Source organism: Strongylocentrotus purpuratus, unplaced genomic scaffold (genome assembly GCF_000002235.5).
Source record: "Strongylocentrotus purpuratus isolate Spur 01 unplaced genomic scaffold, Spur_5.0 spur5_scaffold_7, whole genome shotgun sequence".
In the NCBI taxonomy this organism is placed as follows: domain Eukaryota; kingdom Metazoa; phylum Echinodermata; class Echinoidea; order Camarodonta; family Strongylocentrotidae; genus Strongylocentrotus; species Strongylocentrotus purpuratus.
Window position 1 is genome coordinate 20,510,982 of NW_022145613.1, and position 18,728 is coordinate 20,529,709.

Here is an 18,728-nt window from a genome sequence, read left to right on the forward strand (position 1 = left end):
AATATTGGGGGGGGGGGCTGAATGATATCCGAGCCCCTCAAAAATATCGGGGGGCTCCGTGATGTTATCCGAGCCCCACCAAAAACAATTGGGTGGCTGATGATATCTGAGCCCCATCAATATATGGGGGGGGGGGGGGCGCTCAAAGATATCTGAACCCCACCAAAATAGGGAGGGGGGGGGGGGTGCTCAAAGATATCAGAGTCCCGCCAAAATATTTGGGGGTTTCAGTGGTATCCGAGATCCACCAAATATATTTTTGGGTCAATGATATGCGAGATCCGATGTCTGAGCCCTCCTCCATAAATAAATATTTATAAAATGTTTATATTTGAATGGTAAGTCTGTAGATTATAATAATAATAATAATAATAATAATAATGTAACTTATATCGCGCCAAATCCACTCTGTGGAGTGCTCAAGGCGCGTGTAAACAGGAAAAACGATCAAGACTTGAAAAGGAATGTTTTGAGATGAGTTTTGAAAGAATCAGAAGATAAACATTTTTTGATGTCTTCAGGAAGGCCATTCCATAATTTAGGACTAGAGTATGCAAATGATCTTTCCCCCCACGTTTTGGTAATTTTGGGGGTCACAAGAAAATTGAAAGTGGATGAGCGTAGAGGTCTTGCAGGAGTGTAGTTTTGGATTAGAGAGATAAGGTATTGAGGAGCAGAGCCGTGAACGCAATGAAAGGTAAGCAACAAAATTTGCACCCCCCCCCCCTTGAGCGCCAGGGGGGGGGGGGGGGCCCAACCCCAAAAAAGGTAAAAATCACGTGATTTTACATGATTTTTTTCCTCAAGGGGGGGGGGGGGCCCGGGCCCGGGCCCCCGGCCCCCCCCCCCTGGATCCGCCACTGCTCAACCTCTCTTTAAATACCCCGATATGCTGGAACGTTATCTCGTCTTATTCAGGCCGTCACTAATCATAATCAGTAAATCACCACAAACGTATACGCTTCATGTTTATTGTTATCATTGCCTTCCAAGGTGTAAGCTAGCTGGAACGTTTCCTCGTGTTATTCAGGCCGTCACTAATCATAATCAGAAAATCACTACATATATCCGCTTCATGTTTATTGTTATCATTGCCTTCCAAGAATTCAGTGAAAGTGTAAATGCGTTCAATCGATTTTTCGAAGCTAGAATCACAAACATGAATCACAAATCAAAACACCGTTACAAAACATGGTTACTGCGGGAGAGCGTTCAAGTGATTTTTCATCAACGCTGATTCTAGCTCATTTCGAGCTCATGCAGCCACTGCGCATCACACTGCGCAGTTTGACCCAGGAAAGACAGAAAGAGAAAGTTATAGAATGATAAAAACAAAGAATAACATAAGAGAAGGTGATAGAAGGAAGAAACAGAGAATAACATAAGGAATGGTAGGAAAATGAGAGAAAGATGAAAACAAAGAATAACATAAGAGAAGGTGATAGGAGGATGAAACGAAGAATAACACAAGGGAGGACAGAAAGAGAAAGTGATAGAATGATTAAAACAAAGAATAACATAAGAGAAGGTGATAGAAGGAAGAAACAAAGAATAAACATAAGGAATGGTAGGAAAAAATGAGAGAACGATGAAAACAAAGAATTACATAAAAAAAGGTGATAGAATGAAGAAACAAAGAATAACATAAGAAAAGACAGAAAGGGAAAATGATGACGAATAGATAATGGAAAGATAGAAGAGAAGATGAAAAAACGAAAAATAACATAATAAAAATAGAAAGAAAAAATGGTAGAAGGAAAACAAGGAATAACATGACGGAACAGGCCACGATAATGACGTCATAAAATCATGATAGAGATCTCCGTTCGTTCAATCGAATTTAGCGACCGTGATTCTGCAGAATCACGATACAAAACGCATCATTTTCAGTGTTTCATGTTTGTGTTTTTACGACCGACGAAAAATCGGTTAAACGCAACCTGGTTTTAATAAACTAAACGTCTTTGAAAACCGTGATTCTAGGGTGAAAAATATTATACCCACGTATTTGCTCATGTATTATTCATTTATTGACGTCATGCGATCACTCACATTAAACTCTTTTGTTTCTGTAGTTCTTTCTTTCTTCTTCTTCATCTCCTTCTTTTACCTTTTCTCCTTCGATATCATCATCTCCTTCTTCTCCTTCCTCTTTTTCTCTTCGTTTTCTTCTTCTTCTTCGAGTTATGTCCATGCAAAAGTCATTTTGTCTCAACTAGTCACAAGTGAATATACGCACTCTCTCTCTCTCTCTCTCTGAGAAAGTTACCCCTCCCCACACACTTATTTTGTAAAAGTATTTGACGACTTAGCACCTACATCATGTGGCAAGTTATTCCATGTGAAAGGCCAAATCCACTCCAAAAATAACTTAATTTCAATAGAAGCAGAACAATCAGACAAGCCAATCAAACACAGTTTGAGTAAAATTGGATAACTAATAACGAAGTTATGAATTTTTGCAAAAGTATGAAATAGTCTGGAACAATGGAAATCATTACACAAATTGCCAAGTTGGTTATCTGTTTGTGACATCATTGCCTCACTATATATTTTTGTTCATTAATTCCCTTTTTATCGCCGAAACTTGATTCCCCATAGGTTTGCCCAGGTTCTATGATTTGTATCATATTGCGTGCATGACATTTCACAAAAAAATTATGAACTTTGAAGAATTGATACTATTTTTGTGAATATTGTATATTCATGATTATTGGTTCTTATATGTATTACAGGCGCGGATCCAGGATTTCTTAGGGGGGGGGGGGCCCAAATTTGAAATTGTGCGAGCCAAATATTGGTACGTAATGGTGACCAACAGTGACGTAATGCGGGGGGGGGGGGAGTTTCCCCCTCCCAAGCTTTAACGTTTCATTATATTATTAGAGAAAGAAGACGATTCGTTGTACCGTTCTCGGAAATAATTCTCGTCTGAATTTAGTTCCCCCCCCCCCCCGCGCGAAGCGCCGAAAATTTTACGATTCATTAAATTATTAGAGGAAGAAGACGAGTCGTTGTAGAGTTCTCGACTCTTAATCCTCGTCTGAATACAGGTTCCCCCCTCCCGCGCGAAGCGCGGAAGCTTTTACGTTTCATTTAATCATTAGAGGAAGAAAACGATTCGTTGTACAGTTCTCGACTCTTAATCCTTGTCTAAATTCAGTTCCTCCCCCTCCCCCTCCTGCGCGAAGCGCGGAAGCTTTTACGTTTCATTAAATCATTAGAGAAAGAAAACGATTCGTTTCACAGTTCTCGACTCTTAATCCTCGTCTAAATTCAGATAAACACATCTCGATACCTTGTCCGACCCCGCGAGCTCAGGGGGTTAAGGCAATAAATTACGGTCAGATAAGCATTCAGGGGCCCGCCTTAGGGCCCCTGTTGGGGTCGAGGCGGCGAAGCCGGCCCCGGAAGCTCAGGGGTTTTAGGCGTTTAATTAAGGTCAGATGAGCATATTTTTTTGTATACCTTATTATTTTGCGACACTGGCAGGTCACTATTTGGCGTGGGGTCCAGGTCCAAAAATCAGGGGTTTTAGGCATTAAATTACCGTCAGATGGTCATCTAAGGGCCCGCCGTAGGGCCCTAGATGGAATCCAGGGGGCAAGGGGGAAGCTTAAGGGTTTTAGGCATTTAATCACGGTCAGATGAGCATATTTTGATGCCTCATTATTTTGTTAACACTGGCAGTTAACTATTCTCACTTCTTGCTCTCATTCTATTTTATTTCTCTTTAATATACTTTTTCAAGAAAAGTGGGGGGGGGGGGGGGGGTTCGAGGCTCTCGATCCCCGCCGTACCTCGGGCCCTGACATGTAGGAATCTCAAGAATCATATTTTTGGCCTGGCTGTAAATTTAGAAATTCGTCATTTTCCAACAAACACATCAGCGCTCAAAATACACGGGGCGGTGGGCGATTCGCCCCCGTGAGCTACAAAATCGCCCCCGTCAGGTTGCTCACGGGGGCGATTGCAAAATTAAAATCGCCCCGGTGGAATTATAAAATAAAGATAATCTTTTCTGTTATAACTTTAACACAATATTGAGTTTCAATTTTCAAACCTTAAACCAATGAAATGGAACTAAGATTAGCGTGCAAGATTTCTCGTTTTATGAGTAGGCCTATTATTACCGATTCAGCTCGCAGTGCAGTGCCGCCGTCAGCAGTGGTTATAGGCCTACTGCGCCGTTAGTAGCGGTGCGTGTGCACGCTGCCGCGCCATGTCTGCTGGAGCTGGAGACGATCGGGCAAGGGCAGAAGGGCAGAAACATGGTCATGGCCTGGAGAAGTTTTTCGTTGTCAGCAAATAATGAACCTCGACCAGTAAATCAATATTAGGGACTTTTAGATTTGCACGATGAGAACGTGGACTGCAACGTGTGACCTCCTTTTAAGGCACTGCCAGTGCTTAAAAGGACGTCACATGTGATTGCCAGTGCCTTAAAAGGACGTAACACGTCCACGTCCACGCAAATCTAAAAGTCCCTTTTGAGGAGAAGAGGAAGACCAAACTGCTATTCACCCGAAACTTCTTTGTAAAAACAACTTTTACAAATCTCAGCCATGCTTACTGGCCCGAATTCACAAAGCAAGGTTTGAGCTCAGACCAAGGTTTGAGCTCAAACCTCCTTTTGTTTTGTTTCTGTTATTTACAAACCTGGTTTGTAAATAACAAAGGGAGGTTTGGCGAAACAAAAGGAGGTTTGAGGTCAAACCTTGGTCTGAGCTCAAACCTTGCTTTGTGAATTCGGGCCAGTAAGCATGGCTGAGATTTGTAAAAGTTGTTTTTACAAAGAAGTTTCGGGTGAATAGCAGTGCTTATTCAAACGAATATTCGCATCAATTTGAATCACAATCATTATTTGTCGCTTAATCCCTTTTAATGACCATGTTTTCTTTTTCGTCATAAAGACATCATAAAGATCAGTGTTGTATGCGTATATTATATACACAGGCCAGTAACAGCTATGTAGCTTGTAAATTTGTAAGAGGGAAAATGCTGATTGAAATGATAATGATGAAATAGCAAATAATTGAAGAGTATCATAGGTACCACTTAAATGGATATTTGTATAAAAAAAGAGCCCCCGTGAGAAGGCTCACGGGGGCTCTTTTTTCGGGGGAAGAGCCCCCGTGGACAAAAAATTAATTTGAGCCCTGAAACACAAATTTCGGAAATTATGTCATTTCAGCATTATTTGTAATCCACCGTTGTGGAATTAGAAATAAACCACGTTTGAATTTGACTTCTCCCAACCCCCCTATCAGTATCTCCTCTTTTCCTTTTTTTTCTTTCCCTTTCCTTCCTTCTCTCTTATTTGTTTTGATTGGGGGGGGGGGGGTGTTAACAGCCTGGGAGGCAAGGCCCTTTCGGCCCCCCGATCTCCTTCTTCCCCCTTTTCTTTTCTTCTTCCTCTTCTTTCTTTCCCTTTTTCTCCTTTTCCCTTTCCCTTCTTTTCCTTTCTTCTCTTTTTTTTTTTGCGGGGGGGGGGGGGGGGCCAAGGCACGCTCGGCCCCCCCCTGGATCCGCGCCTGATATATTATGTATATATACATAGTTTATCAACATTCACATTTGTCATGATTTAATTGAAAAAGAATTACTCTATATCAGTGCATCCACATAAAAGCATATTACCATTGTAGTATTTTCCTCATTTCATCTTGCTTTATTTCTCAATTTCATTTGTCACTTTGCAAACCCAATTTGGGGGGACATTGCCCTCTAACATAAGCCAGACACTGCCACCCCTATATTTATCAACAAGTGTCAGCATAATGGTTTCAATGTCCCTGTACCTGGTAATCACCAGTGACTCATTCTCCCTTCCCAGAAATTGGTATAGAACCCTCTTTGTTTTATCCTGGCTCCCAAGAAGGATGAAAACAACATCATACTCTCTAACTTTCTTCACCACTACACTTCTCATAGTTCTTCGATGAAGTAACACGTCAATATGAGAATGTCACCTCTACCATCACCATTTGCTCAATGCATACACAAGGAGCAAATCCTTCTACAATTCTAACTCTCCTTCATTTCATTTGGAGAATTCTCTTCCGTGCCTATCACCTCTTGTATGGCACATAAACTCCTTATCCTGCCCTCTTCAAAGGACTGGCAGTCTTGCAGTGGAACGCTTAAATCAGAAACCGACATGGCTCCTGATTCTCCGCTGGGAGCTGCTAGCTGCTTCGTTCCGGTAGCTCTCTTCACACCCGAGCTCGATTCACTGTAGCTCGTCTGAACTTTCATCAACGAGTCCATCTCACTGCAACTCTTGATGATTTCACTTCAAAGTCCGGCTCATCGATCCAGCATCGAGCGACTCACTGCTCTTCACGATCACCACTATACCGGCTTTGATGTCTGCATTTCAACCTGGGCCCCGACATCGAGCAACTCACTACCTCGTCGTCGAGCGCCACATTTCTTCTCTTCTCTTCTCTTCTCGCCCGAGCGCTACATTCATCATCATCATGAGCGTCGGCATCGACATCGCGTTCTTCTCGGCTCTTCAGCCACGTCAACGAAGTCGCGTTTCCATCATCAAGCCTCCGCACAATCATCGCGTGAGCCCCTTTCTTCGTTTCATCCGTCATCATCTTCATGGACTTTCGACGTCATTTCTACCATTGTCGTAAGCAGCGCTCAAAATACACGGGGGCGGTGGGCGATTCGCCCCCGTGAGCTACAAAATCGCCCCCGTCAGGTTGCTCACGGGGGCGATTGCAAAATTAAAAATCGCCCCGGTGGAATTATAAAATAAAGATAAGGGACTTTTAGATTTGCACGATGAGAACGTAGACTGCAACGTGTGACCTCCTTTTAAGGCACTGCCAGTGCTTAAAAGGACGTCACATGTGATTGCCAGTGCCTTAAAAGGACGTAACACGTCCACGTCCACGCAAAATAATCTAAAAGTCCCTTTTGAGGAGAAGAGGAAGACCAAAATGTCGTGGAATGATATGGTAACATGGGCAGATCTACGGCAGGGGGGGGGGGGTAGGGGTTTAACCCCCTCCTCCCACCCCCGGCCCCCTTGGGCTGCCAAGTGAAAATGTGATATTAAAGCGGGGGGGAGGGGGATTCTGGAGAGGAGGACTACTAATCTATTTTATTTTTTTCAGGGGGCGGTGGGAAGTGAAGCGCCGTTTTAGCATGACTTTCTTTTTAACTCTTACTTTCACCTATCTCAGATAACCCTAAGTTTTTGGTTGCTGCTTTATATGTAGTTGATAATGCATGATTAAAATAAAGAGAGAGAGAGAGAGAGAGAGAGAGAACCACCATCATTTTGCAATGGTTCAGGGTTCGTGTAATGTACATTTGAAACCATTTCTTAGCGTCTCGACCCTAAAAAAATAGCAAAACTATTTTTGAGGAAAAGCATTATACTGAATTAAATAAAGAAAAATAGCTTTATATTGGATCATACTAAGACTGATACGGACTAAAGACAATGTGGTATTTGTATAGATGTATTCCAAAAAGACATTCTGATAATCAACATTTGTTCTGGTATCATAATGTATATACGCATAATACAACTGATCTTTATGATTTCTTAACGTGACATAGCTTCTTCTCCCTCTGCAAACAAAACAGAAAACAAGGTTATTTAATAAAAGGACCATGCGACAAATAATCATTGTGATTCAAATTGATGCAAGGATTTTTTTTGAATAAGCAATGCTTTTCACCAGAATCTTCTTTGTAAAAACGACTTTTACAAATCTCAGCCATGCAATTCTGCCACTGTGCTGTAAGATCACTTTGAGATTAGGAGAAGTGTATTATGTAATGGGTATTTTAAATTGAATGGAACGTCTCAACTAAGCATGGCTGAGATTTGTAAAAGTTGTTTTTACAAAGAAGATTCGGGTGAATAGCAGTGCTTATTCAAACAAATATTCGCATCAATTTGAATCACAATCGTTATTTGTCGCTTAATCCCTTTTAATGACCATGTTTTCTTTTTCGTTTGCAAGGGGAGAAAAGATATGTCACGTTAAAGACATCATAAAGATCAGTGTTGTATGCGTATATATTATATACACAGGCCAGTAACAACTATGTAGCTTGTAAATTTGTAAGAGGGAAAATGCTGATTGAAATGATAATGATGAAATAGCAAATAATTGAGGAGTATCATAGGTACCAATTAAATGGATATTTGTATAAAAAAGAGCCCCCGTCAGTAATAAAAGGGCCCCCGTGAGAAGGCTCACGGGAGCTCTTTTTTCGGGGGAAGAGCCCCCGTGGACAAAAAAATAATTTGAGCCCTGGTCGTAAGCTCTATTTATTCATCGCATTCAATCTATTCATGTCCATCTCATACATGACCATTTAAACTCCGTGCAATATCCACGATCCTCATTAATGTGATTCACATTCTGAATCATTTATTTGCTTGCATGACTACACTTTGCAAGTGTTGTGTCTGCAAATCAGTACCCAATAAAATAACGAAAAGGGAATACTTTTTATCATGTATTTTATTGCCAGTGCAACCTTGTTTCCTCGTAGTTAAATTAAAAAGAGAGTTATGTTGTGAGATCAGTGAACACGCCTTTACAATTTCCATTCACAATTCATCTACACACCAATAATTCTTCACCATCAATGTAACTTGGATGCTGGTGTGAGGAAATATTAAGATTCTTAGGGGGGAAATGTACACTGTCGCTCATAAAGTTGGAATATTTTTTGTTTTACCCCAATTTATGAAAATTTTAAAAATAATTTAAAAATATTAGATCTAGATAATAGTATACATTCTCAGATTTTATTGAAAAATAATTGGACAATGTGTGTTTTGCGTGACTGCTAAAGCATGTGTAGGCTACTATGCTTATCAACTAGGGGACCTACGCCCTTAAGTCATAAATGACAGTAATGAGGAGTAATGCCCCACAAAAGGGAACTTATATAGCTAGGGTAGGGGGCAGTTTCCATAAATTAAAAAAAGGAAAGAAAATGCAATAAATTATTGCATTTTACCCCGGTTCCCAACATAAAAAAAATCCTCTGTGTGCCCATGCCTTGAGCCATTGTGCATGGCCGTCCAGAGGATTTTTTTTTATGTTGGGGACCGGGGTAAAATGCAATAAATTATTGAAAATTTGTTGCATTTTCTTCTTTTTTTGTTTTATGGAAACTGCCCCCTACCCTAGCCCCCGCTGCGAACAGTTATGGTTCAGTGACAAAGCAATGGCCTCGTAACTGTGAGGCCCCAGGATCAAAACCGTGTGATGATTGGTTTGTCTGATTTTTCTGCCTCTATTATAAGTAAGTTATTTTTGGAGTGGACTTGCCCTTTATTGGACCCTCTATATTTAAAAGATCTTTTCATAGTCTCAGTCTTTGGTCTTATTTGTTTCACATTGTACATACTTGAACGTGTATTGTATGTATATGGTCAGCAAATATAAACCTTTCTTAATATTCAGGAGCTTGTTTGAGACAATCTAGTTATACATCATAATTGCTACATTGATTATTTTTTCTATTATTGTCAAGTGTTTTCCAATTTCGTCTTGTTAAATTTCTGATGAGGAATACTAAGAGGACCTATTGACTATTCGTGCTGCTCTATTCTGAATTCTGTGCACAAAGAGGTCTATATATTTGGTCAATATAATTATATTGATATAAATTGCAATGTGATTGAATCGTGCATACAGCCAGGCTCAATATACGTACAGACGGCCCTACTAATACTCACCCATGAGGTAGGCCTTGTAGTTTTGCACACAAATCTTTCTTCCTTTCACTTCAGCTGAAATGATATGAGTGGGATTTCTCAGTGCCAGACCACAAATTGATGTAATATCCATTTGGAATGACTGTTGTTTTCCGTACTGCGTATATAGACGAAACCAGGGATCATGTACAACCGCCAGTACTCAGTTGAAAAGGTCAATAATACATACAGCATCAAACAAAACGCGGCACACGAGTTTATCACCAAGAATTTTGTTAATGCATGTTTCCTGTAGATTGGTTTCATATCATATTCGCTAAATGCACAAAGCTCAGTAGCAGAAAAAGCTCGTGTAGCAGAACAAATAAAATGCACACAGCTCTGCAGAGTTATGAAGTTGATACGGTTCTTCCTGGAGGAAACAAATGTAGGCCAATGTACTATTGTTCCCGGAACAGTTGATAACATCGTGCGTATTTTTTTCTTCATAGTGTGTGCGTGTGTTGTGTGTTTGGAAAGGCTAACGAGTTTCAAGGTGATTTCCCGTGTTATATGTTTGGAGATCGATGTCAAAAGTCGATATGGTACGAATAGAAGTGAATGTGAGCAGGCGCAATGTGACATGCCTTGGATGATCGAGTGAGTGACCTTTTTAATATTATTCTACTACATGCAGGGGCGTCGCTAAAGGGGGGGGGGGGGGGGGTGTGGGTGGTGCGACACCCCCCTGTCAGGATATTGTCGGTAAAGTTGCGCTGCTGTCGGGAAAAATGAGAATAGGGGGAGGGGAAAAAATGAGAGGGAAAATGAAAGAAAAGAAAAAAAAAGGAAAAGGAAATAAAAGAAAGGAAAGAGAAGAGAAGAAAGAAAGAGAAAAAAGAAAAAGAGGAAAGAAAGAAAAGAAAGGAAAAGGAGAAAAGGACAAAAAGAAGGGAAAAAGAGAAAAAGGAAACAAAAGAAACGGGGGGTGAAAGAGAGGAGAAAAGGAAAGGGTGGCAAGAGCCTAAGAGAGGAGGGGTGGGGGTAAGAGAGAGAGAGGGGAATGTTGGGTGGAGTCACCGCGTCGAGGGGGTAAGAAAGATAAGCATAGATAATTATGTTGCTGTGTCGGGTCTGCTGTGTCGGTATACTTGTTCGATTCTCGTGTATTATGTCAATGCAGAAGTTTGAAGTCGGTGAGATGTAATAAGTCGGTCGGCCGGCAAATTTGTTTTCCCCTACGAACTGTGACTTTTTATCGGACAAAGAAACATTTTTGAAAATTAAGACAATGATTAAGTGTCGGTAAAACTAATCTAATCTTCTTTCTCTAATAATTTGATGAAACGTCAAAGCTTCCGCGCTTTGCGCGGGAGGGGGGGGGGAACTGAATTTATACGACAAGGGAACGGTACAACGGATCGTCTTCTTTCTCTAATAATTTAATGAAACGTCAAAGCTTCCGCGCTTAAAAGTCGAAAACAGTCCAACGAATCGGCTTCTTTCTCTAATAGTTTAATGACACGTCAAAGTTTCCGCGCTTCTCGCAGGAGGGGGGGGGGGACGACGAATTCAGACAAGGATTAAGAGAAATAATTTAATGACTCGAACGTCAAAGCTTCCGCGCTTCGTGCGAGAGGGGGAAACTGAATTCAGATGAGGATTAAGAGTGTAGGACGGTACAACGAATCGTCTTCTTTCTCTAATCATTTAATGAAACAGCAAAACTTCCGCGCTTCGCGCGGGAGGGGGGGGGGGGGGAGGGGAAACTGAATTCAGACAAGGATTAAGAGTCGAAAACAATACAACGTATCGTCTCCTCTCTCTATTCATTTAATGAAATGTCAAAGCTTGGTAATTGGTGGCTAGTTTAGTCGGTTAGCCTCTACACCCCACCCCCAGTGAAAAAGGTCTAGCGACGCCCCTGACTACTAGAAAAGGAAAGGGTGGCAAGAGCCTAAGAGAGGAGGGGTGGGGGTAAGAGAGAGAGAGGGGAATGTTGGGTGGAGTCACCGCGTCGAGGGGGTAAGAAAGATAAGCATAGATAATTATGTTGCTGTGTCGGGTCTGCTGTGTCGGTATACTTGTTCGATTCTCGTGTATTATGTCAATGCAGAAGTTTGAAGTCGGTGAGATGTAATAAGTCGGTCGGCCGGCAAATTTGTTTTCCCCTACGAACTGTGACTTTTTATCGGACAAAGAAACATTTTTGAAAATTAAGACAATGATTAAGTGTCGGTAAAACTAATCTAATCTTCTTTCTCTAATAATTTGATGAAACGTCAAAGCTTCCGCGCTTTGCGCGGGAGGGGGGGGGGGGAACTGAATTTATACGACAAGGGAACGGTACAACGGATCGTCTTCTTTCTCTAATAATTTAATGAAACGTCAAAGCTTCCGCGCTTAAAAGTCGAAAACAGTCCAACGAATCGGCTTCTTTCTCTAATAGTTTAATGACACGTCAAAGTTTCCGCGCTTCTCGCAGGAGGGGGGGGGGGACGACGAATTCAGACAAGGATTAAGAGAAATAATTTAATGACTCGAACGTCAAAGCTTCCGCGCTTCGTGCGAGAGGGGGAAACTGAATTCAGATGAGGATTAAGAGTGTAGGACGGTACAACGAATCGTCTTCTTTCTCTAATCATTTAATGAAACAGCAAAACTTCCGCGCTTCGCGCGGGAGGGGGGGGGGGGGGAGGGGAAACTGAATTCAGACAAGGATTAAGAGTCGAAAACAATACAACGTATCGTCTCCTCTCTCTAATCATTTAATGAAATGTCAAAGCTTGGTAATTGGTGGCTAGTTTAGTCGGTTAGCCTCTACACCCCACCCCCACTGAAAAAGGTCTAGCGACGCCCCTGACTACTAGAAAAGGAAAGGGTGGCAAGAGCCTAAGAGAGGAGGGGTGGGGGTAAGAGAGAGAGAGGGGAATGTTGGGTGGAGTCACCGCGTCGAGGGGGTAAGAAAGATAAGCATAGATAATTATGTTGCTGTGTCGGGTCTGCTGTGTCGGTATACTTGTTCGATTCTCGTGTATTATGTCAATGCAGAAGTTTGAAGTCGGTGAGATGTAATAAGTCGGTCGGCCGGCAAATTTGTTTTCCCCTACGAACTGTGACTTTTTATCGGACAAAGAAACATTTTTGAAAATTAAGACAATGATTAAGTGTCGGTAAAACTAATCTAATCTTCTTTCTCTAATAATTTGATGAAACGTCAAAGCTTCCGCGCTTTGCGCGGGAGGGGGGGGGAACTGAATTTATACGACAAGGGAACGGTACAACGGATCGTCTTCTTTCTCTAATAATTTAATGAAACGTCAAAGCTTCCGCGCTTAAAAGTCGAAAACAGTCCAACGAATCGGCTTCTTTCTCTAATAGTTTAATGACACGTCAAAGTTTCCGCGCTTCTCGCAGGAGGGGGGGGGGGGGACGACGAATTCAGACAAGGATTAAGAGAAATAATTTAATGACTCGAACGTCAAAGCTTCCGCGCTTCGTGCGAGAGGGGGAAGCTGAATTCAGATGAGGATTAAGAGTGTAGGACGGTACAACGAATCGTCTTCTTTCTCTAATCATTTAATGAAACAGCAAAACTTCCGCGCTTCGCGCGGGAGGGGGGGGGGGGAGGGGAAACTGAATTCAGACAAGGATTAAGAGTCGAAAACAATACAACGTATCGTCTCCTCTCTCTAATCATTTAATGAAATGTCAAAGCTTGGTAATTGGTGGCTAGTTTAGTCGGTTAGCCTCTACACCCCACCCCCAGTGAAAAAGGTCTAGCGACGCCCCTGACTACTAGAAAAGGAAAGGGTGGCAAGAGCCTAAGAGAGGAGGGGTGGGGGTAAGAGAGAGAGAGGGGAATGTTGGGTGGAGTCACCGCGTCGAGGGGGTAAGAAAGATAAGCATAGATAATTATGTTGCTGTGTCGGGTCTGCTGTGTCGGTATACTTGTTCGATTCTCGTGTATTATGTCAATGCAGAAGTTTGAAGTCGGTGAGATGTAATAAGTCGGTCGGCCGGCAAATTTGTTTTCCCCTACGAACTGTGACTTTTTATCGGACAAAGAAACATTTTTGAAAATTAAGACAATGATTAAGTGTCGGTAAAACTAATCTAATCTTCTTTCTCTAATAATTTGATGAAACGTCAAAGCTTCCGCGCTTTGCGCGGGAGGGGGGGGGGGAACTGAATTTATACGACAAGGGAACGGTACAACGGATCGTCTTCTTTCTCTAATAATTTAATGAAACGTCAAAGCTTCCGCGCTTAAAAGTCGAAAACAGTCCAACGAATCGGCTTCTTTCTCTAATAGTTTAATGACACGTCAAAGTTTCCGCGCTTCTCGCAGGAGGGGGGGGGGACGACGAATTCAGACAAGGATTAAGAGAAATAATTTAATGACTCGAACGTCAAAGCTTCCGCGCTTCGTGCGAGAGGGGGAAACTGAATTCAGATGAGGATTAAGAGTGTAGGACGGTACAACGAATCGTCTTCTTTCTCTAATCATTTAATGAAACAGCAAAACTTCCGCGCTTCGCGCGGGAGGGGGGGGGGGGGAGGGGAAACTGAATTCAGACAAGGATTAAGAGTCGAAAACAATACAACGTATCGTCTCCTCTCTCTAATCATTTAATGAAATGTCAAAGCTTGGTAATTGGTGGCTAGTTTAGTCGGTTAGCCTCTACACCCCACCCCCACTGAAAAAGGTCTAGCGACGCCCCTGACTACATGTACTACTACAAGTACTACTATTGCTACTACTACCAGTGACGTAACTATACGAGGGGGGCAGGGTGTCGCAGATGGCATGTGCACCGCCTTCACTAATCGAATGGTTTAAAACAGTAAGAAAGAGAGATGAGAGCGAGGGAAGAGATGAAGGAAAAGGAAAACGAATATGCTTAAATTGATAAATTGCTCGAAAATGCTCGGAAGATTATACTATCAATATGTGAATCAAATGTAAGGACAACATTCATCTTAAAAAGGTGTCGATTTGAATCCGTGGTTGGGGGGATGATAGGTGCCAAAATATTGTCGGCAATGGATCAAAGCAACCAAGAGGTAGAAGCGTGTGGCAGGTTGCACCCCTCCCCAAGGGCGTAGCCAGGATTTCATTTTAGGGGGCGGTATTGAGCACGCAAAGCTAGGGGGTTGGTGCAGGAAGGGGGAGCTTCCCCCTTCCCCCGCGAAGCGCGGAAGCTTTGACGTTTCATTAACTTATTAGAGAAAGAAGACGATTCGTTGGACCGTTCTCGACCCTTAATCCATGTCTGAATCAAGTTCCCCTTCGTCCGCGCGTAGCGCGGAAGCTCTGACAGTTCATTAGGTTATTAAAGAAAGAAGGCGATTCGATGTACCATTCTCGACCCTTAATCCTTAATGTTTGGACAATTTCCCCTTTCTCCGCGCGTAGGGCGGAAGCTCTGAAGTTTTATTAGATTATCAAAGAAAGAAGAAGATTCGATGTACCATTCTCGACTCTTAATCCTTGTCTAAATTTAGTTTCCCCCCTCCCGCGCGAAACGCGGAAGCTTTGAATTAAATTATTAGAGAAAGAAGACGATTCGTTGTATCGTGTCCTTGTCTGAGTGGAATTCGCTCCCGCCCTCCCGCGCGAAGCAGCGCGGAAGCTTTGACGTTTCAATAAATTATTACTCTTAATCCTTGTCTGTATTCATTTTCGCCCGTCCAGCGCTTAGCGCGGAAGCTTTACCGTTTAATTAAATTATTAGAGAAGGAAGACGTTTCGTTGTACCGTGTCCTTGTCTGAGTGCAATTCGCCCCTGCCCTCCCGCGCGAGTGCTGAAGCGTTGACGCTTCATTTGATTATTACTCTTAATCCACCTCTAAATTCATTTTCGTCCATCCCGCGCGTAGCGCGGAAGCTTTCACGTTTCATTAAATTATAAGAAAAGAAGATGATTCGTTGTATCGTGTACTTTGACGTTTCATTTAATTATAACTCTTAATCCTAGTCTGAATCAGTTGCCCCTCCCCCTCCCGCGCAAAGCGCGGAAGCCTTGCCGTTTCACTAAATTATTAGAGAAAGAAGACGATTCGTTGTACTGTTCTCTATATTAATCCTTGTCTTAATTCAGTTTCCCCACATGATGTATGCATTGGACGTTCGTTTGCAAATCTTTGCATGCACAGCCCGAATGGTGAGTAGCATGTTATCTCCCGGAGTCCCGGCAGTGCTTGTCGCAATAGCTTCTGGAAAGGAATCTATGTTAACGGCCACTAGGCCCATTAGTGACTATACAAAATATATCCTCTTCCTGGCTTTTTGGGAATGTGTCAGTTTGCAACAGAAATGGAGAAACGCGAATTTTGTTGAAAATCATGTGATATCACGAACATTTATAAATCACTTGTATGAAATACGCCAGTTACAGAAGCCTCCATCAGCTTTTCAATAAAACAAAAATAAATTGTGACATAATATGCGTTCTCCAAAAATGAAAAAAAAAAGAAGGAAATATATGGAAATAAAATGAGTAAAAAAAATAAAAATAAAGATACAATGAATATGTGAATTTTTAAAAGGGTAAACGGAAACAACATAACAACTAGCGTCCGAAAATCTTACTCCTTGTCTCCGATCTCATCACGAATTTGTTCATCTATGTTTACATTATCCAGGATTGTCTGATGTTGCAGATTGCTACTTTTGCGCTTCGCGCTTAACATTTAGCTCGTTACTTTTTAACGCTGCATCTTTGCATTTGGCACACTGCATTTCTATGATGCTGTTGATTGAACAAATTGAATAAATTCATCAATTCCTGATGAAGCCGTATGAGCGAGAATTCAATTTTTTCTTGTCTCATATACGGTTGTTTCATTTACCTCGTATATGTATGTATTATGAAAATGAGATAACAAAATGTGTATATTGACGGTCATCTTGCGAGTAATAACCATTAACTACTCTCATCGGGCTCTCATCATAAATTTTTCTCTTATTTTTTTTTTTGAGGGTGAATTATTGGGGGGATGATTGTACAGGCCATCCCCCCACCTGAAATATTGGGGGGGGGGGGGATATATCCCCCCATCCCCCCGGGATCGACACCCATGAGACCGGTAGTAGTAAAATTGCGGTTCAAGGGTTTTGGGTGCAAAATATCCATTCAACATTGTTTAAATATTGCCTTCAGAGGTTTAGGTGGCAATATTTCAACCTAAATTCGCAAAAAAGCAAAATTATATGCCCTAATGTTCAATGTTGAAGTGCATTCGCGATCGCTATCGGCCAGGCCGGATCGAAATGATAATTTACCAAATATATCAATTAGTAGGCGGTTTCCCGAAAAATTTGTATCATCACGTATTAGTCAAACCACATTCTTCCACATGATTGGTAATAAGAGCTTCCATTTCATTTTTTGAGAAGGGGGCTTTTCCAAAACTGGTCTATACCTTTAAATGAAATCTGTTGTTAAATGTGCATGAAACAATTATCGAAAAGTGATTTGGGGTAAACCGATCTGTGGCTTTGACGTAGTGTACAGCAGAGAAGAAAATGAAATGGAAGTATATGAGTGAAGATAGAAGACATTCGACAAAAGAAACGGAGAGAGTATTTACATAATTATGAGTGTGTCCGTTTCACTTTAAAAAATTGCAAATTTTTTCCACTCGAAAGGGGCCTGGCCTGGTCAATAATATTGGCCCCCTTCAAATTTTGACCATCTAGATTACAGCGTTTTCAACCGGGGTTCCACGAGACATCCGTGCCACCCAATATAGCCGACACATTTTTTTTTTTTTTTGGTCTCGAAATTGCATAATTTGACATTTTTTGTCGTTGGGGGGGGGGGGTAAGGTCACCTTATTTAGGTTAGCCGTGGGTATAATTTTTTTTTTTTTTTTTTTTTTTTTTTTTTTAAATAATAAAAAAAAACAAAAAACAAAAAACAAACCAAAGGGGGGGTTTTAGGTTTTTTTAGGGGGGGTTTACATACATAAAAATACCAAAGGGGGGGGGGGGGGTTTGAACCCCCAAAACCCCCCCCCCCCCCCCCTGCGTACGCCCCTGGGAATAATATACAATGATATTTCATGAAATTTACCTATTGTATCCGAATGATAAATACTTATTCAAACCCCCCATTCCCAACAAAGAATTTATAACATGACGTCAAGATTCAAGGCGTTTATCGAACCTTACACTTTTAAGTAAGGCTTTAGTCAAGAAGGTCGGTATGATATTTATTTTGAAAGAGAGGTGAAAAATTCGTATGAAAAAAATTGTAAACGAATTTCTTTCTTATTGTGATGAAAAATGTGCCCCTCACAATAATTAAATCAAATAAAAAGATACACATGCACAATCATGGATTTTTCACGATATGTTTAATTCAATATCTATTCAAAATCGCTCATTATGCCTATATGGAATATCACTTCGATCATCTACAATTATTGAAGATCAAAATAAGGACTGTAATAAAATATTCGTTTGTCACGCAAATTATACTATGCTAATACAATTGAAAATAATAAAGATAATAATCAATCATTATGGCAAATAATATTGTCATCTTAGGAAAGAAAAAGGATGCTTTAAACCATATTAAATCTAAAGACATTTAAGACAAAAACATGGTGTCGTGTTCTAAAAGCCAGAAGGGCTTCGAGACCCTATAAAGAAAAGTCTATGAGCAGGTACGGTCCTTCGTCTCTCAGTACACAACATAACAAGACAGTTATATGACTTATAATACCAGGGAGGTAGGCAGGGGCGTCACTAGACCTTTTTCAGTGTGTGTGGGGGGGGGGGGGGTGTAGAGGCCAACAATTACCGACAAAACCAGCCACCAATTACCGACAAAATTAAATGTCCTAATATCTACACATTTAACCCTATAAACCCGGGGCCGAAGGCTAAATTTCTTTTCCTATGGACTATCTATAGTACTTGCGTATGCGCAAATTATCATTTTCCTCGACGACATGAATATACGAATTATTTCGTCAACTAAGTCCAATCGTAGCTATATATTTTAATACAGGCGCAGAGCTATTTTAG

General features: G+C 41.4%; 1 protein-coding gene across 1 annotated transcript in view; it reads right to left on the bottom strand.

The window, feature by feature from the left end:
- The window catches only part of LOC579328 (nose resistant to fluoxetine protein 6), a 42,101-nt gene extending 31,946 nt beyond the window's left edge, over window positions 1-10,155 (bottom strand). Inside the window, exon 1 of the mRNA XM_030974144.1 lies at window positions 9,731-10,155. Within this exon, the coding sequence (XP_030830004.1) occupies window positions 9,731-9,842 (112 nt within the window). The 5' untranslated portion in view covers window positions 9,843-10,155. The remainder of the gene's footprint in view (window positions 1-9,730) is intronic.
- Between the last annotated feature and the right edge of the window lie 8,573 nt (window positions 10,156-18,728).